This window comes from Trachypithecus francoisi, unplaced genomic scaffold (genome assembly GCF_009764315.1).
Source record: "Trachypithecus francoisi isolate TF-2019V2 unplaced genomic scaffold, Tfra_2.0 Lachesis_group4, whole genome shotgun sequence".
NCBI lineage: Eukaryota > Metazoa > Chordata > Mammalia > Primates > Cercopithecidae > Trachypithecus > Trachypithecus francoisi.
In genome coordinates this window covers 28,669,891-28,697,687 of record NW_022681469.1, presented here as the reverse complement: position 1 = coordinate 28,697,687, position 27,797 = coordinate 28,669,891, and the positions used below count along the sequence as shown (strand labels likewise).

General features: G+C 43.5%; 2 protein-coding genes, 1 long non-coding RNA gene and 1 other non-coding gene across 4 annotated transcripts in view; 3 read left to right on the top strand and 1 right to left on the bottom strand.

The window, feature by feature from the left end:
- Nucleotides 1-6,112, top strand: part of CPA4 (carboxypeptidase A4) — a 31,563-nt gene extending 25,451 nt beyond the window's left edge. Inside the window, exon 11 of the mRNA XM_033194852.1 lies at nucleotides 4,463-6,112. Within this exon, the coding sequence (XP_033050743.1) occupies nucleotides 4,463-4,650 (188 nt within the window). The 3' untranslated portion in view covers nucleotides 4,651-6,112. The remainder of the gene's footprint in view (nucleotides 1-4,462) is intronic.
- On the bottom strand, nucleotides 1,188-26,666 carry LOC117073659. The gene is made up of 5 exons (XR_004433309.1): nucleotides 26,420-26,666; nucleotides 13,650-13,772; nucleotides 6,281-6,506; nucleotides 2,598-2,715; nucleotides 1,188-2,494 (listed from the first exon to the last, which is right to left on the bottom strand). It is a non-coding gene; the product is annotated as an uncharacterized LOC117073659 (long non-coding RNA).
- Nucleotides 1,250-1,353, top strand: LOC117073900. The gene has a single exon (XR_004433447.1). It is a non-coding gene; the product is annotated as a small nucleolar RNA U13 (small nucleolar RNA).
- CPA5 (carboxypeptidase A5) overlaps nucleotides 22,236-27,797 on the top strand; it is a 29,825-nt gene continuing 24,263 nt past the window's right edge. The window contains exon 1 of the mRNA XM_033194851.1: nucleotides 22,236-22,384. The gene's annotated coding sequence lies outside the window, so the exon portion shown is untranslated. The remainder of the gene's footprint in view (nucleotides 22,385-27,797) is intronic.

The window sequence follows — 27,797 nt, the reverse complement described above, 5'->3', positions numbered from 1 at the left end:
AATTGCAGCAACAATCCATTAATAATTCATGGTTTCTTGATATTAGTGTTGCTAAGTGGGAACTCTTCAGACAACACACCTGGAGAGTTTCTCCATCCTCTGCTTAATTAGAACGGAGTGAGGGGCCAAAGACAGTTAAAAGAGACTTGATAGGTGCCCTTTGAGGATGTCCTTTCCAAAGATCTTTGGGGATCACCAGGGTCCCGGCCTTTGGGTCAAACACCAGCTTAAATAATGGCCTTGTCCTCCTGCATCATTCTTTTCTCTCCTCTGCAGCATAAACTTACAAAACTGGGAGATACTCATCAGATTCCTCCAACAGAAGAGGAGGAAGGCTCTCTCAAGGGCTGTCCAGGAGACATAAAATTTCCACCCTTTCTTTTCTTTTTTGAAATGGAGTTTTGCTCTTGTTGCCCAGGCTGGAGTGCAGTGGCGTAATCTCCACTCATTGCAACCGCCACCTCCAGGGTTCAAGTGATTCTCCTGCCTCAGCCTCCCGAGTCACTGGGATTATAGGCATGTGCCACCATGCCCAGCTAATTTTTGTATTTTTAGTAGAGACGGGGTTTCTCCAAGTTGGTTGGTCTGGTCTTGAACTTCTGACGTCAGGTGATCCGCCCACCTCAGCCTCCCAAAGTGCTGGGATTACAGGCGTGAGCCACGGCACCCCGCCAAAATGTCCACCTTTTCTAAGAGCCCATCTTCCATATTCTTTATAGGCCTTGTCTGTCCTCCTTGTTTTTCAAAAAAAGCAATCAATTTTTGTACAATAGCACTCTATCCAACGCCATAGGTTATGGTGTGTGCTACATACATAGTCAACGTTTGCCCTTTCAAGTGCTGGACCTTTTCCTAGATCACCATTTTAGAGGAAAATAATTCTAAAATGGATTTTACACTCTTCTGCCTTCTAAAACGGAGCATGAAGAAGAGATTTAAGCCCCTTTCTTCATGGTTAAGTGGACTTCTCCACCCCAGTTCATATATGCTAAAGGCCTACTCTGCCATCTTGGACTGCTTGGACCTTCTGCTAAATGGTCCCAGCCTGTTTTGCTTTTTTAATTCCAGTGTTTGCTTTGTAGAGTTTTATGTCTCCTTTCTCCTGCCAGAGTGTCAGCAGTAGCTTGTATTGCTTCAGGCCAACAGCCTCTAGCAACCCTTTCCCCTCCTCTTCACTGCTTCTGCTCCAGGAAGGGCTGGGAAACAAGTTTTTTGGGTTCATCTGACTCATGGATAAGGCAGTTCCATGTACTTTTTATAGTTCATAAGCATGGTGATTGGGTTTTCACGCTCATGTGTGACATATGCCTTCCTCCAATCTTGTTACAATGTGAGTGCATTACCCATCTGACATGGGGGAAGAAAGGGTGTTCATGACAGCATTATCTATAGTCACAAAAGACATGTATAGGGGCCAAGGGAAAACTTCCCCTTTGCCTTCTGAAGGTTCATTGAAAAATCAACTGACCAAAGGCAGATTGATAGGAGAAAAGGCGTAAAAAATTTTATTTTAGTGTGCATGGCACAGAGGAATCGCAAGACAATGATTACCCAATAACCCAATGGGGCACAGAAGCCTGTACACCTTTTTTCATACAGGAGGGAGGAGATGTATGGACTGGAGAGGTGGGAGGCAGACATTACAGGAAGGTGAGGGGCAGAGCTGCACAGGAACAAAGGTTGTCTTATTAAGCAGATAAAGTCCTCCAGGCAATCTCTTGGAGCTGCCCTCAGAAGAATAGATGAAGTCTGTCTGGGTGTGGTGATGATTCACAGTCTCATCTCTTCTGGTGGTTTATCTTTCTTGGTTATTTGATGAGACCTCTAGGGAGGCTGTTTAAGACAATTGCATTTCTTTTGGAAAGACACTTTCTCAGTCAGATGAGGAAATTTCCAATGACAGAGACAGTCCCTCCCTGTGCTTGGTAGTGGGGCAGGTATGGGGAATAAGAAGTTAGAGGGACCTTGATTTGGAGTCGGCTTCTGCGGGCTCTCAGCATGTCAAAACATCAGTCTTTGGGGTACCACTTTCTGAGCCCCAACCCTTGTAAGTGTCTAAAATGTCCGTATAGAGAATGCAGGATAAATACCATTTGGTGCGTTCACACAATGCAGCACTACACAGTCCTTAAGCGAATGAGGTAGATCTATGTGTGCTAAAAGGGAATACTCATCAATTGTTAATTGAAAAATACAGTGTGCAGAACAGCGTTAATAGCATGTTCCTTTTTTTTTTTTTTTTTTTAAAGAGTAGGTAGACTTTGAGCAGGGACCCAAATAAAGTGAAGTTTACAAAGTTTGTCATTTTGACTGCTCGGCAGAAGCCTTTTTGCCTCCTTCCTGAATCTCAAATGTGTTCTCAAATACTTGCACTTGCCATATAAGTAACTTCTAGAAACTTCTGGTACCATTGCTTTTCATTCAGTATTTTCTCGAGGTAGAGAAAGGCTCCCTCCACACAGGGAGGGAGCACGGCATCTCACTGGAAGCATCCCTAGAAAAATCACAAATGCTATTCAGGAATCACACAGATCTCAGGAACCACAGAAAAGCCAAAATACCCATATTTCCAGGTAACAGGCTTGTTTTTTATTCACTGGTTGAGGAGAGCCTGGGCTTTATTATCAGATGGACCTGGGTTTAGATTGCAGCTCCACCATTTTCCATCTGTACTTCCTTAGGTGAATTATCCATTCTGAGCTTGGATTTCCTCATCTGTAAAACAAGGACAATAAAACCTACTTCACTGAGTTTTTAAAGATTAGGAGATCATAAATGTGAAGTGTCTGATATAATGCCTGGCTCATGATAGATGCTCAACAAATGGTAGCTGCTATTGACATCGTTTTATTATTTAATGTCATCCAGGCCAGGCATGGGATTCACACCTTTAATCCCAGCAGCTTGGGAGGCTGAGGTGGGATGATCACTTGAGTCCAGGAGTTTGAGACCAGCTTGGGCAACATAGTAAGACCCCATCTCTACAAATAGATAAATTTGTATCTATTTACATACACTATGCAGGCATAGTGGTATGTGCCTGCAGTCCCAGCTACTTGGGAGACTGAGGTGGGAGGATCACTTGAGCCTAGGAGGTCAAGGCTGCAATAAGCTGTGATTATGCCACTGCACTCCAGCCTGGGTGACAGAGTGAGACTTTGTCTCAAAAAGAAAAAAAGAAAAGAATTATCTATATTTTGCACTCTTAGGCAATTTCTGAGCTAGCAGACTTTGGGAAGAAGCAGAAAAATGGGCCTCTTGCCTTTCATAAGCCTTTTGGTGAAGGGAAGTCCCAAGGTCTGTGCTGCCTTCTCTGTATCCATTCTCTTTTGTAATGTTAAAAAAAAAAATCCTAAAACTTAGCAGCTTAAAACAATCAACATACTTTTTCTTACAGTTTCTGTAGGGCAGGAATTCAGTGGTTTGGCTAGATGGCTCTGGCTCAGGATCCTTCATGAGGCTGCAGTCAAGATGCCTTCCAGGGTCACAGTCAACCCTAAGACTTGTGTATTAGTCTGTTTTCACACTGCTGATAAAGACATACCTGGGACTGGGTAATTTATAAAGGAAAAGAGGTTTAATGAACTTGCAGTTCCACGTGGCTGGTGAGGCCTCACAATCATGGCAGAAGGCAAAAGGCATGTCTTACATGGCAGCAGGCAAAGAGCAAATGAGAACCAAGCAAAAGAGGTTTCCCCTTATAAAACCATCAGATCTCATGAGACTTATTCACTACCACAAGAACAGTATGGGGGAACCACCCCCATGATTCAGTTATCTCCCACTGGGTCCCTCCCGCAATGCATGAGAATTCTGGGAGCTACAATTCAAGATGAGATTTGGGTGGGGACACAGCCAAACCATATCAGCTTGCATTTTTCATTCACTACTTCAGTTCCTCACTACCATGAACCTCTGTAGAGGCCTGCTTGAATGTCCTTACAAAACCAAATGACAACTGGCTTATCCAGAGTGAGTAATCCAAGAGACAGCAAGGCAGAAGCCACAGTGTCTTTTATGACCTGGCCTTGAAAGTCACATGGCTTCATTTCTGCAGCATCCTGTCAGTTACACTGGTGAGGTCAGCCCTATTTAATGTAGGAGGGAGCTGCACAGAGACTTGACTTCTAGGATCCAAGTATCATTAGAGCTACCTTGGAGGCTGCCTGCTGTACTCGCTCTCTATAGAGATTGGTTTTGAGGGACCAACAGGACGGACACAGTAAGTTAGTAATAAGGCGGGAGTAAGGGTTTCAGATCTCTTGGTTTGAGACCAGTGTGCACCTCAGGCCAGTGCAGGATGGTCTGAGACATAGGGATCAGGCTGATGATTTGGACTGATGACTTGAGGATCAAACTCTGGATTCCTGAAGGAACCCCAGGCAGGCAGAGTTCTTGGCCCTTTCCCATCTAACCCAGGAGGGAACTGGGCTTCAAGAGTGTTTTGTCCTCCGACTTACAGATCCAGCTAGTGGGAGCAGCATCGACTGGGCGTATGATAATGGCATCAAATTTGCATTCACATTTGAGTTGAGAGATACCGGGACCTATGGCTTCCTCCTGCCAGCTAACCAGATCATCCCCACTGCGGAGGAGACCTGGCTGGGGCTGACGACCATCATGGAGCACGTGCGGGACAACCTTTACTAGGCGACGGCCCCGCTCTGTCTGCATTTATTTGTACCCACACGTGCACCCACTGAGGCCACTGTTAAAGGAGGCCATTCCTTCCCGTGTGAGTCAGAGCCCTCTGGGTTTGTACAGCACACAGGCCTGCCCCTTTCCAGCCAGCTCCCTGGAGTCTTGTGTCCTGGCGGTGTCCCTGCAAGGAGTGGTTCTGCCAGCCTGCTCAATTTTGGTCCCGCTGTTTTTGATGAGCCTTTTGTCTGTCTCTCCTTCCACCCTGCTGGCTGGGCAGCTGCACTTAGCATGACCCCTTCCTGGGCGGCATGTCTCTCTCTACCTCATTTTTAGAACCAAAGAAAATCTGAGATGATTCTCTAGCCTCATCCACATCTAGCCAAGACAATGACCTTGCTCTGGTGGCACTGTGGGAGACACCGCTTGTCTTCAGATGGGTCTCAAAGATGACATAGAATTTCCTTTAATTTCTCTCAGTCTTCCTGGAAAATATTTTCCTTTGAGCAGCAAATCTCATAGGGGTGTCAGTGAAGGTCTCTTCCCTCCCTCCTGTCCTTTTTTTTTTTTTTTTGAGATAGAGTTTTGCTCTTGTTGCCCAGGCTGGAGTGCAATGGCTCGATCTTGGCTCACCGCAACCTCTGCCTCCTGGGATCAAGCAATTCTCCTACCTCAGCCTCCCGAGTAGCTGGGATTACAGGCGCATGCTACCATGCCCGGTTAATTTTGTATTTTTAGTAGAGACAGGATTTCTCCATGTTGGTCAGGCTGGTCTCAAACTCCCGACCTCAGGTGATCTGCCTGCCTCAGCCTCCCAAAGTGCTGGGATTACAGGCATGAGCTGCGGCGCTGGGCCCCTCCCCTCCTGTTTTAGGCCTGAATACAAAGTAGAAGTTCACTTCCCTTCACTGCACTGAGAATTTCTACATACTACAGTTCTTACCCCTCTCCTCCCTTTGTTATTCAGTGTGACCAGGATGGCGGGAGGGGATCTGTGTCACTGTAGGTACTGCTCACCCAGGAAGGCTGGGTGAAGTGATCATCTAAATTGCAGGATGGTGAGATTATCCCCATCTGTCCTAATGGGCTCACCTCCTCTTTGCCTTTTGAACTCACTTCAAAGATCTAGGCCTCATCTTACAGGTCCTAAATCACTCCTCCGGCCTGGATAATGTCACCGCCCTGGCACATTTCCGTTTGTGCTGTGGTGTATCCTGTGTTTCCTTGTCCTGGTTTGTGTGTGTGTGTGTCTGTCTATTTTGTATCCTGGACCGCGAGTCCCTAAGTAGAGCAAGAATTCATCAACCAGCTGCCTCTTGTTTCATTTCACCTCAGCACGTACCATCTGTCCTTTTGTTGTTGTTTTGTTTTTGTTTTTTTGCTTTTTCCAAACATTTCTGTAAATCTTAATCTCCTCCCTAGGATTTGTACAGCATCTGGTGTGTGCTTATAAGCCAATAAATATTCAATGTGAGTTTCGTGATCATCTCCATTCGTTGCCTTCACCTGAATGGAACCAAGCCATGGTTTTGAATATGCAACTCTTTATAATGTCAGAAGTCGACTTTAATCCCTGTCTGTATTGCATGACACGTAAGAAGTCCTCCTTTATCAGGCCAAGGGGCCTCCAGGGCAATGTTACCTTGGTGATTTCACTGTGGTCCTGGGTCTAGTTCTTAGCTTTTCAGCTCAAAAGCTTGATAGTCTCAGTGTCCATGTTGATTAAACTAGGGGATGCTGACTCACGCCTATAGACCTCAGATGAGGCAGATGATAAAATCAGAATGCGAATTTATTAATTTACATCGTGGCATGTAACTGTTGAGTGGATTGGATCCTCACGTCGGCCTGAGCAGTACATTCTTTCCCTGTAGGCAAGATACATGGGAAGCCAAATTATAATCAGAAGGTTGCTTAGTGAGCGGGCGTCAGAGCAAGGAAAGTTAATTAAAGTCTATGATTAGAATTTTTAACAGCACCTAGCTCTAATAGCATAATATATCCAGCTCTGTAGCCAGAGCACACCTGCCAGTCAGCCAGCTGGTCACTTGTGCTGGCTGGTTAGGGCTGCCTCAGACAGGGCTGTGCCTTGGCGAGCATGACCAAGCTTGCCTCTGTGGCTGGCCTGTAACCTGGGCCTAATTGTGGTCACTCCTCTCGGATTGAGATTATCCTTCAGATTCCTTAAGGGAAAGATTAATTTTAAAATTTTATTATTATGTCTTTCTATAGAGAGATGGGGCCTTGCTATGTTGCCCAGGCTGGTCTTGAACTCCAGGTCTCAAGCAATCCTCCTACCTTGGCCTCCCAAAGTGCTGGAATTACAGGTGTAAGCCACCACACCCGGCCAAGGGAAAGATTGCTTAAACAAGACATAAATGTCAGATACCAAAATGAAATTAAGAACTTTTGTTCATTAAAAGATACTATAGAAAGGGAGAAAACAAGTTAAAGGCCAAGAGAGGATGTTCACCATATTCCTAATACACACAACAGACAAAGAATGCATGAAGAACTTCAACAAATCAATAAAGAAAGCACAGATAAGCCGATAGAAAAATGCGCCAAATTGACCAAGCATTTTGCATAAGAGGAAGCACAGTTCGTGCACGGTGGTGCATGCCTGTAATCTCAACACTCTGGGAGGCCGAGGTGGGAAGATTGCCTGAGCCCAGGAGTTAGAGACCAACCTGGGCAACAAAGTGAGACCCTTGTTTCAACAAAAATAAAAACAAAATAAAAATAAAAAATTAGTTGGGTGTGGTGAAAGCACCTATAATCTCAGCTACTCAGGAAGCTGAGGTGGAAGGATCATTTGAGCCCAGGAGTTTGAGACCAGCTTCAGCAACATAGTAAGAACCCGCCCCCAATGTCTCTATAAGAAAAGGAAAAAGATTATCTGGGTGTGGTGGCATGCACCTGTAGTCCCAGCTACTTGGGAGGCTGAGGTGGGAGGATTGCTTGAGCCCAGGAGTTCGAGGCTGCAGTGAGTTATGATCCGCCACTGCACTTCAGCCTTGGTGACAGAGCAAGACCCTGTCTCTAAAAAAAAAAAAAAAAAAAAGAATAAGAAGCAGATATATCTGATCAACATATAAAAGGATGATTAGTGATTGAGGACATGCAAATCAAGACTACAATGGGATGCCGTTTTATACTCATTCAATTTACAAAAATCAAAAAGTTGGAGAGGATGTGAGTGGCAGGGTCTCATGCCTTATTGGTGGGCAGCTGAATTAGTAAAACTACTTTACAAAACAGTTTGACATTATCTTCTCAAGTTTACACCTTATGATCTAGCTATTCCACCCTAGGCATGACCTCAAGAAATTCTTGCAATTGTACAAGAGGAGACATACGAGAATGTTCATAGCAACATTGTTCACAATCGTAAAAACCAAAAAATAACTCAGAAAACCATCAGTGGGAGAATGGGTGAAAAGGTGTGGTACATTCACATACTGAGATATTATTATACAATAGTCAAAACAAAATTTAGTATGATTTCCTTTATAGAAAGATCCAAACACCGGAAAAAAAAATATGCATACTTTTAAAGAAGATATACAAATTTTGATGAAACTATATAAAAAGAGAAGCAAGTCATAGTGGACATGTCCAGACCCCACTTCCTGGCTGAATGCACAGATCCCAGCGGCTGTTAAGTATTGGCTGCCAATGTTCAGGGCTACGTCCCTCTCTAGAAAATTGCTCTTGGCCAAATGGGGGTTGCCTCACGCAGGAGGCTGCGCACCTGACTTTTCTTTTACCATCCTCCCAAATGTCCACCCATGACAGACTGGCTCAGGAGTACACATAGCTAGCTCTTTGCTTCAAGGTGAGAGCAACACTTTGTCACAACAAATGTTCCCGAGCTCCCATGGGGTTGGGCTAGAGCTCCAGACGATTTCAGGCAAGTCATCCTTGCTTAGCCTTTTTTTTCCTGCCCCGCCTGTTTCCTTCACTTGCCTCCTGAGACCACTCCCCTTCATATCACTTGCATAAGAATCTCCATCTCGGGTTCTGCTTCTAGGGAGACTAAGACCACAGGAAATGAAGAACGTGGGATTCCTGAATGATGATTCCTTCAAATGGAGAGAGGTAAAGGATGAGAGAGATAGACAGGGTCCTGTGGTTAGACGATGAACCTTAGATTTTGTTTTAGATTCTGTTTTTTTCAGGTGTTTATTACGTGTTGTTTTTTTTTTGAAGTAGAGATAAGGGTCTCCCTATGTAGCTTAGGTCGGTCTTGAACTCTTGGCCTCAAGTAATTCTCCTGCCTTGGCCTCCCAAAGTGCTGGGATTACAGGTGTGAGCCACTACACTCAGCCTATTATATGATTTTTAAAAAAACCTAATTAAGTAGCTAAATAAATAATTAAAAGAGGACCATGCGGCTGGGTGCCGTGGCTCACGGCTGTAATCCCAGCACTTTGGGAAGCCGAGGCGGGCAGATCACAAGGTCAGGAGATCGAGACCATCTTTCCTAACACAGTTAAACCCTGTCTCTACTAAAAAAAATACAAAAAAAAATTAGCCAGGCGTGGTGGCAGGCGCCTGTAGTCCCAGCTACTCAGGAGGCCGAGGCAGGAGAATGGCATGAACCCAGGAGGCAGAGCTTGCAGTGAGCGGACATCACGCCACTGCACTCCAGCCTGGGTGACACAGTGAGACTCCGTCTCAAAAAAAAAAAAAGGGGACCATGCATAGATCAATGAAGGGTGTGCCACTAACCATGGGTTGTAATTAATCTATTTCTATGGACTTGAAAAACAATTTTAAAAATGTTTATAAAGATACTAATTTTAAACGAAAATTGTACTATTCAACATGCATTTATTGAGTACCTACTATGTGCCAGAGACAGTTTTTTTTTCTTTTTTTAGAGGCAGGGTCTGGCTCTGTCACCACGGCTGGAGTCCAGTGGGGCAATCATAGTTCACTGTAGCCTCAAACTGCTGGGCTGCAGTAATCCTCCCACCTCAGCCTCCCAAAATGCTGGGATTACAGGCACGAGCCACGACACCTGGCTCTTGAGACAGTGTTATTATTTTATTATTGCAAACAAGAAGACAAAATCTGTTATTGCATGAAATTTCACTGTAGTTGGAAGTACTCAAGTAAAGTACTCAAGTAACTAAATTAAGAAGTTAATTTGGGTGAGGAGAGCTGCTATAAATAAAACAGACTGCTGTCAGGAGAGTGATGGGTGGTAGAGGAGCCTGTCTAGATTTGGAAAGCTAGGAAAGATAGTAATATAAACTATTCTTAACTTTATTCTTTGTATTCTTTGTTTACTTCCCCAAAACATGTGAAAAAGGTGGGCTAGATTTTTTATTTTGAGACAGGATCTCTCCTCTGTCACTTAGACTGGAATGCGGTGGCACAACCACAGCTCACTGCAGCCTTGACTTCCTAGGCTCGAGCAATTCTCCTACTCAGCCTCCGGAGTAGCTAGGCTAATTAAGAAAAAAAAATCATTTGTAGAGATGGGGTCTTTCTATGTTGCCCAGACTGGTCTGAAACTCCTGGGCTCAAGTGATCCTCCTGCCTTGGCCTCCAGAAGTGCTGGAATTATAGGTATAAGCCATCATTCCTGGTAGCGACTTACATTTCTGAAGCACATTTAAGTTTGAAAGGCTTTCATACCTCATCAAATCAGTCTGTAGGGAATTTTCCACCAGTAAGACATCAATGAGGATAGAAAAAGTATAATCTAACAATAATGAGGAAAAATGTCTTGAGTTCTCTTTTTTGCAGTACTGGGAAGGAGGGGTTTCTCCTAGCCACCTCCAGGTCTTGCACCCAATTCTCTTGGGGACCAAAAGAAGATCTTTGTGAAGTAGCTGACAGAATGAGGGATATCTTTGGGATTAGCTGTTGTCCAGTTGACACCAGAGCCCTTCATTGGACTGCAGTCCCCTGGAGGCAGGGAGCAGACCATAGCCACTTCTGTATTCTGGGTCACAGGTGGTGGAAAACCATGGAATGGACCAACTTTTTCACCAACCCGTATGACTTTGGCCCATGAGATAACCTCTGGGCTCCTCAGTTTCTCATCTTTAAAAGAATAACTACAGTGTCTGCAATGACTTATCAAGAGAATTAACTAAGCAAATATTAAAGCATTCAGTTATTTACCTGGCAGTAGAAGCTCTTGGTATGTGTTAGAATTATTGTCAGCTGGCACACGTTTGCCTATGCAACAAACCTGCACGTTCTGCACATGTATCCTGGAACTTAAAGTGAAATTAAAAAAAAAAAGATAAAAAATAAAAGAATTATTCTCAGCTGGGCCTAGCGGTTCACACCTGTAAGCCCAGCATTTGGGGAGGCCAAGGTGGGCAGTCTGCTTGAGCCCAGGAGTTTGAGACCAGCCTGAGCGAAAGGGCAAGGCCCTGTTTCTACAAAAAAATACAAACATTAGCCAGGTGTGGTGGCTATAGTCCCAGCTACTTGAGAGGCTGAGATGGGAAGATGGCTTGAGCTCAGGAGGTTGAGGCTGCAGTGAGCCATGATCAAACCACTGCACTCCAGCCTGGGTGACAGAGTGAGACCCTGTCTCAAAAACAAACAAGCAAGCAAACAAAAAAGAATTATTTTAACTGAGTGGTGGAAATTCATTTATAAATTAGGTCTTCAGCATTTTCCCTAAAGTGAGAGACTTATTTGCTTCAGATTGTTCATGAAATGTAATAACAAAGATCTCAACAGATCACGGAAAAATACTAGCTGGATGTTAAGTAATTTTTATTATTATTTGGGTTTGGAAATATTGGGGTTCTTTCTCTGGGATTTTTCCCAGGTTCTATAGATACCGAGTTTCCTTTATGAGATTAAGACAAAGGATCACTGCCTGAAACCTTCGCAGGTCCAGCTTCCAAACACAACCATGTCAAACATAGGGGGTCACTGGGTTTTACAGGTCTTGGAAAGGCCCTCTTGTAAATCGGTTTTGGGTGATGTTGAGGGCATGTTTCTTTTTTTTTTTTTTTTTTCTTTTTTTTGAGACGGAGTCTCGCTCTGTCTCCCGGGCTGGAGTGCAGTAGTGCAGTGGCCAGATCTCAGCTCACTGCAAGCTCCGCCTTCCGGGTTCACGCCATTCTCCTGCCTCAGCCTCCCGAGTAGCTGGGACTATAGGCGCCCGCCACGTCGCCCGGCTAGTTTTTTGTATTTTTTAGTAGAGACGGGGTTTCACCGTGTTAGCCAGGATGGTCTCGATCTCCTGACCTCGTGATCCGCCCGTCTCGGCCTCCCAAAGTGCTGGGATTACAGGCTTGAGCCACCGCGCCCGGCCGAGGGCATGTTTCAACTCTGGAATGTCCTATGTAGATTGCGCTTCTTTTATGTTACTATAGAAAGACTCATTATGCAGAATCATTTTTATCATTATCATCATCATCCTTATCTTTCTGTTTGATGAATTCTGGAATTTTGCCAACCCAGGCAGCTTGTAAAATAAATTCTCTCTGCTATTTGTACTGAGCCTTAAATCACGAACACCAGCTGTTTCTTGTATTTGAAGTAAAGCTTCAGGTATATTGGGGGCATCCAGGGAGCACAGGCGTTTTTTTCTTCTCTAGAACACACAGGTTCTGTGGTTCAGCTGGGCAGTTTGCTCCTTTAGTGCAGAAAGTGAATCTCATGCTTTTTTGTATCTCCTACAAGGCTTAGCTCAGCAGCTAGTAAATATTTGTTGATATGATTTGCTGCAGGACAGCCGGGTAACAGTTGCAGAAGCCATGCTCTCAACAAGTCAGGGCAAGAGGAAAAAAGTACTTTTTCCAACCAATATGATTAGTGGAAGTTTGGAAAATATATTGGAATGTATGTCCCTACGTTCTAAGAGAGACAGAGCATAAATTAAATATTCAGAGATAAGAAAGGCTTGGTATTGGTTAAATTGCTTGCAGCTTTATAGTGATTTATAGTTTTAAAGTGCTTTATAGCTATTGGATAATTAAATTATCACAATTACCCAGTGATAGATGCAGGCTGGGTATTATCATCCTTATTTAACTGTTGAGGCAGTTGAAGTGTTGAAGAGGCAAAGGGACATGCCCAGACTTAAGGCGATGGAAATGGCGTAGCAGATTGTCAGGAGCGGCTCTACAGATTGTTGCTAAGGTAGCAAAAGGGCAGGAGATGCTTTGCTGACTTTGGTTTTGAATTTGAATGCCTTTAAAATACACATAGCTCCTGCAGTCCCTCTGGTCTCACACTTTTGTATTTTGTGCCTGGCTCCTGAAACCTTTTAGTTTTCAGTTGTGCACTGATGAGAGGGAATGTAGAGAACAAAAGCCAGGTCTCCCTCGCTGGTTGAGGGGCATCCTGCTGTTCCTATAGGCTTTCCCACTATGGGTCGGGGCTCCGGATTGCCATCAGGAGAGTTATGGCTAATATTTTACTGCAAAACATCTGGAATGGGCTGAAGACTATTTCCAACCTTTAGGGACTTTATGCCTTTTTTTATTTTTTTTGAGACAGCGTCTCACTCTGTCGCCAGGGTGGAGTGCAATGGTGTGATCTTGGCTCACTGCAACCTCTGCCTCCCGGGTTCAAGCAATTCTCCTGCCTCAGCCTCCCGAGTAGCTGGGACTACAGGTGCCCACCACCATGCCCTCTTTTTGGTAGAGATGGGGTTTCACTGTGTTAGCCAGGATGCTCTTGATCTCTTGACCACATGATCTGCCAGTGTTGGGATTACAGATGTGAGCCACCGCATCCAGCCAAGGGACTTTATGTCTTTTCATAGGGATTCATGGCCTGTAGAATCACCTGTCCCCATCTTTGTTAGCCTCTCACATCCTTGGATGACAAAATGTTCACTTCTCTCAACAAGCAAATAGATGTATTCTGTTTGAGTATTTAAGCAATTCTGCCTAGCTTTACCATTAACCTCGGCTTTGGGCTTATAAGCCCTTCACGGGCAGAGCCAAGGTCTTAGTCATTGAGAATCCTCAGCACCTAAGCACACAATGGTACATCATAAAGAGGTATTGAATGAGTACCTACAGCGGGACCAAGTCCACATCGGATCCCAAAGAAGCCAGGGATATTCTTTCTGCTTAGCTCACCGGCTGCAGCAGTCTTCCTCCCTCCGCTCTGAGTACCTCGCCATGGCATTGTTCTTTCTGATGGATGTGAGACACACAGAGGTCAGGAAAAGCAAAGACCTCCTGTTCCCATTTCAGCAAATCTGTATTAGAAAACTCAGAGACACCAGGCTCGGTGGGAAAGGATAACGTGTCTCCTCACTATGAAGTTGTATTTCTTTTTTCTTTTCTTTTTTTTTTTTGAGATGGAGTCTCGCTCTGTCGCCCAGGCTGGAGGGCAGGGGCGCGATCTGGGCTCACTGCAAGCTCCGCCTCCCGGGTTCACGCCATTCTCCTGCCTCAGCCTCCCGAGTAGCTGGGACCACGGGTGCCGGGTGCCCGCCACCACGCCCGACTAATTTTGTTTTTGTATTTTTAGTAGAGATGGGGTTTCACTGTGTTAGCCAGGATGGTCTTTTTTTTTTTTTTTTTTTTTGAGACGAAGTCTCGCTCTGTCGCCCAGGCAGGAGTGCAGTGGCGCGATCTCGGCTCACTGCAAGCTCCGTCGTGATCCGCCCACCTCGGCCTCCCAAAGTGCTGGGATTACAGGCGTGAGCCACCGCGCCCGGCTGTGAAGTGGTATTTCTAAAATGCTTCCAGAGGCAGCTGGCGAGTGGACAGGTATTAACTTGGTTAAAGAGACATTAAAGAAGGAGGCACTAGATCTTCCTCCCTCCCTCCTGCCCCAGGGCCACCAATACAATCAATATTTAACAGACATGTCTCTGTATGTCCTTATGGGCTCTCTGGAACCTGACTCCTATCTAGGAGTCTTCTGTTTACTCTAGAAAACAAATGAAAGATACGTGTAGCCAGAAAGAGACTCACTCAAGCTGGAAAATGGACATTTTGCTGGGCCGGGGAAGGCCTGTGCATGAGCAGTGCTGGCCCTGGAAGAGGGCATTTCCTTCCCTCTTGCTGCCAGCACTGCAAAGAGATGGGAAGGCCCAGATGCCAGCTCTGCTGTCATGGAGGCCAACCGGACCATAACCTTTGGAAATTAAATCAGGAGATTGGGAGGAGGATGGCCAGAGCTGTTTCCCTTACTCCCAATAGAAGAAATAGAAACAACATTGGTCAGTGTTCTTCTGGGTCACTCATACCGGAAAGGGCTTTTACTCCAGCAATACTAAGATTTTACTTTTTATTTCTCTGATACTTGGATCCAAATACTCTTCACCAACAGCTACCATTGATACTTGAGCAATGTAAGGCTCAGAGGGAAGTTGTTACTTAGGACTTGACGGCCCTATGTTCTAAATCTTTGTTTTCAACATCCTGAAGCATCCCTCAAATTTCTCATGATCTCAATGCCTAGGGTATTTCTGTGGTCCTGGGAAAGGACAGGCCTTCCTCGTTTTTTTTTTTTTAATTTATTATTATTATACTTTAAGTTCTAGGGTACATGTGCACAACGTGCAGATTTGTTACATATGTATACATGTGGGCCTTACTGTTACTGCAAGAATCATCTTCCAGAGTCAGGCTACCTTCTCCTTCCCTACATGATACATTCCTGAACATATCCACCCCTCTATCTATCTATCTATCTATCTATCTATCTATCATCCATCTATCATCTATCTATATGTATGTATATCTATATAAAGCCTTAAGGATGCAAGTTTAGCAGTAGACACAGATTATAATGAGAAGTCTGTTTCCAGTGAGCCAAAATCCTGCTGCTCAAATGGAATGATAATTTCAGGCAAAACCAGGGAGCTTGTCAGAAACGGAATCTCTGGCCCTCCTCTAGATCTTCTTGCATCAGAGTCTGCATTGAATATAATTCCAGGTAATTCACATGCACAGCAAAGCTTGGGAAGCACTGAGGTAAAAAACATATTATTAATTATATCTCACCTCATCAACTTTTAGACAGGTGGTCTCCACCTTGGCTATACATTAAAATCACACAGGGGCTTTTAAAAACTACTGACGCTTGGAGCTTTACCCCAGACCAATGGAAACAGAATCTCTGGGCATTGGTTTTATAAAAATCCATCCAGGTGGTGCTAATGTACTGCCAAGGTTGAGGACAACCGTTTTAAACTCATTTCTGGCACCATTTTCCCAGTGTTTTTTACATCTGTTGAGAGACAGTTCTCCTTGGGCCTTTTATATTTCTGCATATCTAGATAATTCCAGATGATCTTTTTAAGAATGTTAGAAGAACAAACAACCTTGAAAGATAGACAATATCTCCCTCTGGAGTGAAGGACAGATTTCTTTACTGTCCATTATAATAAAAGTAATGTTCCTTCTAGAGCAAAGGGCAGTTAGGCTCACTGCCTATTATAAAAGATTTGGGGACTTCCGGCTTTAGTGCTGACATATAAAGAACTTGGAAACTCTTTCAACAAGAAATAAGCTGAATATGCTGACAGTTAATGGCTTTTATCAGACCTATCAGAGAACTGAACTCCCAAGGCACCTGCCACCCCCAAATCTGGAGAGACAGGCCAACCTTCTGCTCCAGGTACACAGCTGTGATCTGTGTACCTAGAGCAGAAACTGTTAAAGCCATAAGCTGGTAAAAACACTTACATGGTAATTTTGATGCAATTGGAGGCTGAGTGTGAACCTGCTTGAGATTGAGAAACTCCCGGGGGCCTGTAGCCTTAGGGGCTCCCCCGATATGTTTGTGGATCTTACCTCTAGGAACTCCACCAGGTTCTCGTAATGAAGAACCAAGAAAAAATCTCTGGTGTTGCCGGCAGGGTGGAGGAAAGGTAACCATTTTGAAATGCCCAGAGTGTTCTCCATGACAAAGGTCTACTCTGCTAGGAAAAGACTTTACCAGAGCCTTATCTACTTGAGGGAAGGGAAATTATCCAAATCCAGTCCCCTGCGATATTCCTATCTCACCCAAGAGAGGGGGGAAAAAACTAAGAAACACTTGTGAAAGTCACAGCCCAGAGACCTGCTCATCTCATAATCATAAGATGATAGAACATTTTTCTCCCCCCACATCCTACCACCACACCAAGAGGTATAATGAAACTGGATTAAAGCTGAAAGAACTGGAAGATGCTGACTTTCTCAGAGGAGGAGTACTTAGGGAAACCAAAAGACAGCTGGGGAGACAAAACCAAAGACCCCTGAGGAATTGGAAGCCTCTGGCACCAATAACTACAGAAAACATTAAGCACAACCCAACTCCTAGCCAGACTAATACAAAGTCTCACACTGAAAGCCTATTTACCTCCGTTTCTATTAGTCAATATATCATGTCCAGCTTTCAAAACAAATTTACAAGGTATATTAAAAGGCAAAACAAAACAAAACCCAAAACCAAAATCAAAAACATTGTCTGTAGCCGGGTGTGGTGGCACGTGTCTATAGACCCAGCTACTCAGCAGGCTGCTGGGGAGGATCACTTGAGCCCAAGAGTTCGAGGCTGCAGTGAGCTATGATAGTACCATTGCGCTCCAGCCTGGGCAACAGAACAAGACTTTGTCTCTGGAGAAACAAAACAAAACAAAGCAAAAGCTATCTGAAGAGAAAAAGAAACCAAACTCAAACATGATACAGATTCTGGAATTATCACACAGGGAATTAAAAATAACAATGATTAGAGCTGAGTGTGGTGGTTCATGCCTAAGTTCCAGCTACTTGGGAGGCTGAGGCAGGAAGATTGCTTGAGCCCAGGAGTTTGAGTCCAGTCTGGGCAACATAGTGAGACCCTGTCTCTAGAAAAAAAGTAAAATAAATAAAAATAAAATAACAATGATTGATGTGTTAAGTGTTCTAAGGGAAAAGACAGACGGGTAATGTAAGCAGCAGAAAGACGGAAATTCTAAGAAAGAATTAAAGGAAAGTGTTATAAATCAGAAACACTGTAACAGAAACAAAGAATGCCTTTGATGGGCTCATTATTGGTAAACCAGAGACAGCCAAGGAAAGCATCAGTGAAACTGAAGGGGGAAGAAAACACTTCTCATATTGAAATGCAAAAGAGAAAGGATGAAAAAACCCAGGACAGAGCACCCAAGAACTGGAGGACAGTTTCAAAAGGTATAACGTACATGTAATCAGAATGCCAGAAGGAGAAGAGAGAACAGAGCCAAATAAATATTTGAAGTCATATGCTTGAGAATTTTCCAAAATTAATAGATACCAAACACATATCTATGAAGTTCAGAGAAAACCAAGAAAGATAAATACCAAGAAACTATACCTAGGCATAACATAATTAAACTGAAAAAAAAAAAAAAATTGAAGTCTTGAAAGAGCCTGAGGGAACACTTTACCGCTTTACCAATAGAGAACAAGAATAAAAACCACAGTAGACTTCCGGTCAGGAACTATGCAAGCAAGCAGAGAGTGAAGTGAGGCTGGGCGCGGTGGTTCACGCCTGTAAGCCCAGCACTTTGGGAGGCCGAGGCGGGATGATCACCTGAGGTCAGGGATCTGAGACCAGCCTGGCCAATATGCCGAAACCCCGTCTCTACCAAAAATACAAAAAGTAGCTGGGCGTGGTGGTACATGGCTGTAATCCCAGCTACTCAGGAGGCTGAGGCAGGAGAATCGCTTGAACCCAGGAGGTGGAGGTTGCAGTGAGCCAAGATGGTGCCACTGCACCGCTGCACCCCAGCCTGGGTGTCAGAGCAAGACTCTGCTTAAAAAAAAAAAAACAAAAGAGAAAGAAAAAGAGTGAAGGATAAATATTTTCGCAGACAAATATTAAGGGAATTCATCACCAGCCTATCTGCTCTACAGGAAATGTTAAAAGAAGCATTTCAGTGAGTAGGAAAATAGTATAAGTCAGAAATTCAGATCGACATACAGAAAGGGAAGGAGCAGGAATAAATGAAAGTAAAATAACTTATTTTTCTTATTCTTAATTTATCTAAAATATAACTATTTGTTTAAAGCGATAATAGTAGCAATGCATTGTGTGATTATAACATATGGATAAGTGAGATACATTTCAGCAATGTCATAAGGGGCAGGAGGAAAAACTGGGAATACTTTGTTACGAGGTACCTGCTCTACATGTGAAGTAGTCAAGTGTTATTTGAAAGTGAATTTTGGCCCGGGGGGTGGTGGCTCATGCCTATAATCCCAACACTTTGGGAGAATGAGGTGGGAGGGATCACCTCAGGTCGGGAGTTCTTACACCAGCCTGACCAACATGGAGAAACCCCGTCTCTACTGAAAAATACAAAATTAGCTGAGTGTGGTGGCACATGCAATCCCAGCTACCCTGGACGCTGAGGCAGGAGAATCGCTTGAACCTGGGAGGTGGAGGTTACAGTGAGCTGAGATAGCGCCATTGCACTCCAGCCTGGGCAACAAGAGCGAAACCCTGTCTCAAAAACAAAACAAAACAAAACAAAACAGTGGGTGGGGGAGGAATTTGATCAAACACTGGGGAAATTTTGCCCGATTTCCCAGCCAGACATGAGGTTACAAAGGCAGAATGTCGCTCACAGTGGTGCTCAGCAAATAGCGTTTTGCTTCCTAATACACAGCTTTCAAGGACTGTTAAATTCTGCAACATCTATCACCATGAATTTCAATAAATTTCAATTTTAAAAATCAGATTTTGCCACCCAGAAATATGTGAAAGAAGAGGTACTTATACAAACAAAAGCATGGTGGTGGCAAGTTTACAAAATAAATTGATGTAAGAACTCTAGGCAGAATTCTTCAGATTTTTTCATCCTGCACCCCTATAATTTTTAAAAAATCTAGCTTGTCACACCCAACATATGTAACTATGTATTTATACATTCTGTACAAATGCCACTGTACTCATATTATATATTTTGTAAAACATAAAAATTAAGATAAAAACAATGAGATAAAAATATAGCTTATAAGTCTTAATAGCTCCTTCCTTTATCCCCTGGTAGGAATGAATGCCTCACTCTGGAAATCACTGCATTTGATTGAAAATGCTTCTAATTCTTGACTCTGGTTTACCTGGAGCTCTCTAATAGATCTGAATAATCTCATAAACGAATGCCTGCCTCTTCAGGTAGACCAGGTAGGCAAACTATGGCCCGCAGATCAAATCTAGCCTCCATAGCCTTCAAGCTAAAAATGGTTTTTACATTTTTAAACATAAAAAAGACTCTTTAGGCTGGGCACAGTCGCTCATGCCTGTAACCCCAACACTTTGGGAGGCTGAGGTGGGAGATCCCTTGAGCCCAGGAGTTCAAGGCTGGCCTGGACAATGCAGCAAGACCCCGTCTCTATTTTTTTTTTTTTTTTTTTTTGAGATGGAGTCTTGCTCTGTCACCCAGGCTGGAGTGCAGTGGTGTGATCTCACTCACTGCAAGCTCCGCCTCCCAGATTCATGCCATTCTTCTGCCTCAGCCTCCCGAGTAGCTGGGACTACAGGTGCCCACCACCACGTCTGGCTAATTTTTTGTATATTTAGTAGAGATGGGGTTTCACCATGTTAGCCAGGATGGTCTCGATCTCCTGACCTCGTGATCTGCCAGCCTTCGCCTTCCTAAGTGCTGGGATTACAGGCATGAGCCACCATGCCCAGCATTTTTTTTTTTTTTTTTTAATTAAAGGGAAAAACAGACTCTTTAGTGAGAACAGGTTGCTCTATCTTACCTTCCGGACCCCAGAGACTTAAATACTTATTTTTTGGCCCTTTCTGGAAAAAGTTTGCTGGACCCTGGGCAGGGAAAGCATGTGGGTCACCTTTACCTTTCCTCTAAATGGTGAGGCCTTGGAAAGCTCCACACAGGGCTGTCCAGGTGGCTCTCCAGGCCCAAGGGGTTGGCCTTGGCTGCAGCTGCATCCCTTCCTTGGCCTGTAGGCTACCAACCCACTCTCTCGCTGGGAGCAGGCCTCAGCCTGTGCTCTTGGGCACCTCATGGTGGTCATTAGCTAAGTCCCAGATGACCAGACACTAGGCACCCACCCAGGGAACCCCCAGCCCCAGCCCACTTCCTCACAGTATCTCTGAGGAGTTTGGCAAGTGACATGTCCTGGCCAGCCATTCCATAGCTCTTACTGCCCTGTGACTGGTAGGGGGTCTGGCCTCTATCCAGAAACCCAGCTGGCAGGGAAGGAGTAGGTGTAGTGTGGTTGAGAGGAAGCCAACTGGGTGCCTGGATGGAGGCAGCCATGTGGCGGAGGGTTGCCCAATAGTCTATCATCAACTTCTGGGCATATATCTGGGCAGGAACATATGTCCTGGGGGAGAGGGAGGCAAGACCTTGGTGTTGGAGGCCTGCATTTGAAGATGACACCAAGGGAGGTAGGTCCCTGGTTGTGGGTGGTGAGAGTGAGGTCCAGTAACTAAACATAGGGAGCAGCTCAGAGCAAAGGTTTAGGAGCTCTGGGCTGACAGAGGCAGAGATGAGTGGAGCAGGCAAAGGTGAAGGTCCTGGATGCGAAGGTTTGTTCCCTAAACTTTGGGGAGTCATTGGAATGTGTGAATCAACAAATCAGTCAACAAATAGGTCCTGGGCAGTGGCCTGGCTATGCCAAGAGTTCCTGGAATGATGCAAATGAATATGACACAGCCCCAGCCCACGAAGACTTTGTTTTGTGTTTGCAGATGCCTGTAAAGAATTAGAATCTATGGTGTGTGATGGAGGCAAAAGTCATGATTAGCTAAACTGGGGAGATGTGGTCAGTAGGCTCGGGTTCCCTGCGGTGGGTGGCCCCAGACTGGGATTTTGCATGAGAAAGTAAATTTTGAACCTCTAATCCAGAGCAGCATTAACCTGCCTTTTAGGCGTTTCATTGTTTTCTTGGATTTTTAATATTTCATTTCCTGAAAGCACCTGCTTGGCATATTTCTGAAAGGTGGGATAAGGCTGTTTTTTTGTTAATTAAATCACATTTTGACTGCACTAGGGGAGCTTTCATCTTAAGAAACAGTGGCAAATCTTCTCGAGAATCAAAGAACCCTTTTAGAAAGGGAATGATGATGATCCTGCTGTTCTTTTTTTAAAGATTACACTCGATGTATTTATTTTCCTAAAACACCCAAAGGGGACTTTTGGAGACTAAAACATAATTTAGTTTGGAAGTTTTGTTTGCGGATATTGGAGCACCTCACTCGATCTCTGGAGACCCCCAGGTGGTCCCCAGCCAGACATGGGAATTAATGCCTTTAACGAGGACGGGTTTCAGGGCTAGAATCAAATTTCCTGCAGTCCCCCCATCACAGTTTGTCGAGTTAACTCCTTCACATCTTACCTAACTCAGCTCAAATGCTACTGTTTGGCTGGGTGTTTTTAGCTTTAATTTTGTGTATGTGATAAAATATACTTAACATAAAATGTACCATTTTGTTTTTAAGTGTAGAGTTCAGTGGCATTAAGTATACCTACACTGCTATGCAACCATCACCATCATCCATCTCCAGGACTTTTTCCTCTTCCTAAACTGACACTATATCCTCATTAAATGACTTCCCATTTGCCCATTGGCAACCACCATTCTGCTTGCTGTCTCTGTGAGCTGGACTACTCTAGGTATTAAATGCCACTTTTACAGCTTCTCTTTAATTTAAAGGATTACTCAGCACGTCGTATGAAGAGTCGGAGTTCTACAAGACTTGTTATAAAAAGCAACAGAGTCCTGCTCCTCACTTTCTTCCCTGGTCTTGCTCTCTGGCAATAACCACATTGAGTTCTTCTAGCCTTGATGCTCAACATTCATAAGACTAGGTAAAGTGCTTATATTGCTACTTCTTGATTTTTCAGTTTTGGGCATTTTTGATTGCTTCTCACTATAAAAAGTAAATTAACCTCCCTGTATTTCCTTTAAAATATGTTTTGTTTTTTGTTTTTTTTTTGAGATGGAGTCTTGCTCTGTTGCCCTGGCTGGAGTGCAGTGGCGCAATTTTGGCTCACCTCCCGGGTTCATGCCGTTCTCTTGCCTCAGCCTCCCGCAAAGCTGGGACTACAGGCGCCCGCCACCATGCCCGGCTAATTTTTTGTGTTTTTAGTAGAGACAGGGTTTCACCGTGTTAGCCAGGATGGTCTCGATCTCCTGACCTCGTGATCTGCCCACCTCCGCCTCCCAAAGTGCTAGGATTACAGGTGTGAGCCACCACGCCCGACCTAAAATATGTTTTATTGTGAAGTATATCATATGTACAAGATCCTGTATAAAACTTCAGTGGCTGTTAAAAATAAAATTAACAGCCGGGCACAGTGGATCACACCTGTAATCCTAGCACTTTGGGAGGTCAAGGCGGGCGGATCACCCGAGGTCAGGAGTTTGAGACCAGCCTGGCCAACATGGTGAAACCCCATCTCTATTAAAAATACAAAATTAGCTGGGTGTGGTGGCAGGTGCCTGTAATCCCAGCTACTGGGAGGCTGAGGCAGGAGAATCACTTGAACTTGGGAGGCAGAGGTTGCAGTGAGCCAAGATCACATCACTGCACTCCAGCCTGGGCAACAGAGTGAGATTCTGTCTCAAAAAAAAATTAAATTAACACTCTTACCCTATCATTCAGCTTAAGAACAAGAATGCAACATTATTCGAGTAGCCTACACATGCCCCTCAAATGTACTCCCTTTCCTTTCCTTTTCTAGACAAAACCACTAATCATGCTAATAATTTTCTTTCTTTTCCTTGTAATTACTGCATATGGGCATATTCCTAAACAATATGCTGTTTTGTGGATGTATGTAAATGGAAACACAGTGTGTTCTGACTTGCTTCTTTCGCTCAACATTACGTTTTTTGAGGTTCAACCATGTGGATGCATGGCGCTGTAGTTGACTCCTTTTCTCTGCTCTTTGTATTCTGTTGTATGACATCTCCATTTATTCAGCCAATCTTGTACGCATGTTCTGGTGACATGTGCAAGAGTTTCTCTCTCTTTTTTTTTTGAGACAGGGTCTCCCTCTGTCATCCAGGCTAGAGTACAGTGGTGTGATCACAGCTCACTGCAGCCTCTACCTCCCAGGTGCAGGCCATCCTCCCACCTCAACCTCCCAGGTAGCTGGGACCACAGGTGCACACCATCACACCTGGATGATTTTAACTTTTGTAGAGATGGGGTCTCACTCTGTCACCCAGGTTGGAGCACAGTGGCGTGATGACATTGAGTTTTCTTATTTAAGAATAGAGTATACTGTTCGATTTGTTTGGAATGTGAGCATTTTCCAATAGTTTTGTAATTGTCTCCAGGAGGCACGGAGACCAAAACAACTCCATCTTGAATGCTAATCTGCCATGTTGACTTCTGGTTGCCCCCAGATCGGGGAAGGCCTCAGGATTTCCAGTTTGTCTGTTGTTCCTTGTGTGGAGTATGTGCTTGCCGTGAATCCTGCCCTGGGGTTGGTACAGCCTTGATGCTATCACCCTTCCACTGTCCTACAAATCCCTTCAGAGTTATCCTGTCCCTGTGGTGTATGGGCCATGGGTCTCGGGGGTAGTGGTGCAGGAATCACCAGCTTGTCTCACCAACACCTGATACATAGACATGACTTCTGCTTCTAAGTCCCTATTAAATGTTTCTTTCTAAAAAACAGATTTGTCGGCCTCTTTCTTGGACCTCTCAGCTTCCTAAGACTTTGGGGGCAGGTTTGCATATACCTGTTTACTTCAGAACAGAGAGGATTGCACATTGCTTGTTAGAATTATTCCTGATTTTTTTTTTTTTTTAAGAAGGGGTGTCCCGAGTAGCTGAGACCACAGGTGCATGCCACCATGTCTGACTAACTTATTTCTATTTTTTGTAGGGACAGGGTCTCCCTATGTTGCCCGGGCTGGTCTTGAGCTCCTGTCCTCAAGTGATCTTCCCTCCTTGGCCTCCCAAAATGTTGGGATTACAGGCATGAGCCACTGCACCTGGCTATATGCTTTCTTTTATTAGTATTTACCTGAAATATCTTTTTTCCATCCTTGACTTTGAGTCTCTCTTTGTTCTTATGTTTTAAGAGTGCCTCTTGTGAAACCATATAGCTAGTATTTTTTTCTTTTTTTTTTTTTTTGAGACAGTCTTGCTCTGTCGTCTAGGCTGGAGTACCGTGGCATGACCTTGGCTCACTGCAACCTCTGCCTCCTGGGTTCAAGCAATTCTCCCACCTCAGCCTCCTGAGTAGCTGGGATTACTCCCACACCATGCCTAGCTAATGTTTGTATTTTTAGTAGAGACGGGGTTTCACCATGTTGGCCAGGCTGGTTTTGAACTTCTGACCTCAGGTGATCCACCCACCTTGGCCTCCTAAAGTGCTGGGATTGCAGGCCTGAGCCACCACGCCTGGCCATATAGCTAGTATTTTAAATAAATCATATGGTCATTTTTGTCCTTTATTGAAGAGTTAAATCCATTTACATTTAGTATTATTAGGCAAGTTTCTTCTTTTTATGCCCTTTCAATTTGTTCTACTTTGTTTTTTTTCTAGGCTCTGGAGTATCTTTATGTTCTACTTTTTAAAATTCCTTTTTGTAAATCTTTTTTCCTCATCTTTTTCTGGTTTATGTTTCCTCCTTCATCTCTTTTTATCTTTATCCTTTCTACCTGTTTGAAAGTTGTGTGCACTGGGCCTATTCTTCTAGTTGTTGCTCTAGCTATTTGAACACGCATATTTACCAAAATCTAAAAAATTGTCAATATCTCTCCGTTCTCCCAACAATTCCAAGACCTTAAGACACTTTAACTCTGATGACCTGCTTGCAGATAACATACTATTCTTGTCCAGGACTTAAAACTTTGCTGTTAGATGATGCTGGGAAAAATGTTTCCTGAGATTTCATAACCACAAGTAAGCTCCCCAACATGAGTCTGTGGTTTAAGTTTATGCTAACTATACAGTCCAAAAAATACCTTAAATTATTTAATTTAGAGTGGTCTCAGGTTGGTAGTGTCCCCAGCAACTTACAGAAGTAAATGCAAATCTTCTCTGGAAGAACCCACCTTCAACCCAGGCCTCAAGGGATTCTCACAGATAAATGTTCAAGGAAAATGATTGGTTCACAGATACGTGGCATGAAAGAAAATGCACCATGAGTGAGAACCAGCAGAAAGAATACGCAGCAGAAATAGACTTAAAATATCTAGGAACTGTAATTATCTGACACAGAATATAAAATATCTGTCTTATACATTTAAAGAAATAATCAATAAATTCTAAAATAGATAAGAAATTCAAGTCATTTGGGCTTAAATAAAAAAAAAAAAACAAATAGAACTTCCAAAAATAAGAAATGAATATCATATTGTGTTGACTATAAAACAGGATTGATTTTATAAGATGCACCATAATTTTATGTGCCATCAACAATACTGCTGATTGTCATTGCAAGATGCCACCAATTGTAAGATGTATCCTGATTTTAGCAGTGTTAAAAACGTGAAAAAAAAAGATTGCAGAATCAATGAACCTTAGCAATTGAAATGTAAAACTTCACAGATCAATTAAATTGCAGATTAAACTCAGCCAATGAAAAAATCAGGTAATTGGAATAAAGACACAAATATTTTTTACAGATAAATTGTCCAGAATGTAGCCCAGAGAGATCACACAATGGAAATATAACAGAATGGTTATGAGTCTTGGGGGCTAGAATGAGAAGGTCTAACATCTATCCAGTCAAAAGTTTCAGATGAAGGTAATAGAGAGGAGAAGAGGCAATGTTTAAAAATATAATGGCTGAGAAATTTGGAAAATAATGGAAAGCGAGTGACACTCAGATAGAGGAATTCAAATGATTCTCAAGCAAGACAAAACAAATTTCCATACCTGGACATATGATGGTGCATCTGAAGAATATATGATAATAAAACTGTGGACCATCAAAAGCCAAGAGAAGATCTTCAAAGAAACCAGGAACAAAGAGAGGTCACCTTCCGAAGAACAGTAAGTCAACAACTGATTACCTTTTAGCAGCAAAAATGGAAGCCAGAAGACTGTGGGATAATATTTTCAATGTGTTGAAAGGAAAACAGTAATCAGCTTAGAATTTCTATCCCAAAAAACCCTTTCAAGAATGAGAGCAAAATAATTTTTTCTTTCTTTCTCTTTCTTTCTTTTTTCTCTTTTTTTCTTTCTTTCTTTCTTTCTTTCTTTCTCTCTCTTTCTTTCTTTTTGTTTTTTTGTTTCTCTCCTTCCTTCCTTCCTTCCTTCCTTCCTTCCTTCCTTCCTCCCTCCCTCCCTTCCTTCTTTCTTTTTTCTCTTTCTTTTCTTTTTTTTTTTGAGATAGGTTTTTGTTCTGTCACCCAGGCTGGAGTATGGTTCACTGCAGCCTCAAAGTCCTGGGCTCAATCGATCTTCTTGCTTGTTTCCCGAGTAGCTAGGACTACAGATGCATGCCTCACCATGTCCAGCTAATTTTATTTTATTTTTGCAGAGATAGAGTCTCCCTGACTTACCCAGGCTGGTCTTGGACTCCTGGACTCAAGTGAACTCCTGGGTTCCTCCTGCCTTGGCCTCCCAAAGGACTGGGATTACAGGGTGAGCTGCTACACCTGGCCAAGAATTTTCAAATAAGTAAAAACAGAAACCTTCACTAAAGGAAGGTTTGAAAAGATAGATTTGAAGCAGAGGGAAGATGATTCTAGATGCATGGTACATGCATCCAGTAGGAAAATCAAGAACACCAGCATTCTGAGAAGTTCTCTGAGGCAAAGCTTGCTTACCTCTTTGGTGTCTGTCTGGCTTTTCCTCCTTTTGGGGATCTGTAGATTCTTATATTTGTGCCAACCCAGCGATGGCTTTAAAAAAGTTGTTACTCAAAATATTTTATCCTGCATTTGAGTTCTTTCATTTGGGCAGGATTGCTTAGGTATCTAACCTACCCACCTGCAGGAAATAAAAATCCTCCAATAAAATTTATAATTTAGGGAAACTCTTCTTCAGTCTATATGGAGCCCATGTTACCCGTCCTCATGGTACAATGTGCCTTTCCCTTGTAGCGCAAACACCAGCTACAGTTTTACACTTATGTGGAGTGAGATGGGCTCCAATCACCAATTATCTGCATGCTATTTAAATTAATTGTCTACTTACCCCTTTAGAAATGTAAGGGCCAGATATGTGTTGCTTTCTATTTTGCTTCCAGATTTTAGCAAGTGCCTGGAAAATAGTAGGTATTCAGTGGACATTTACTGAGTAAATGATT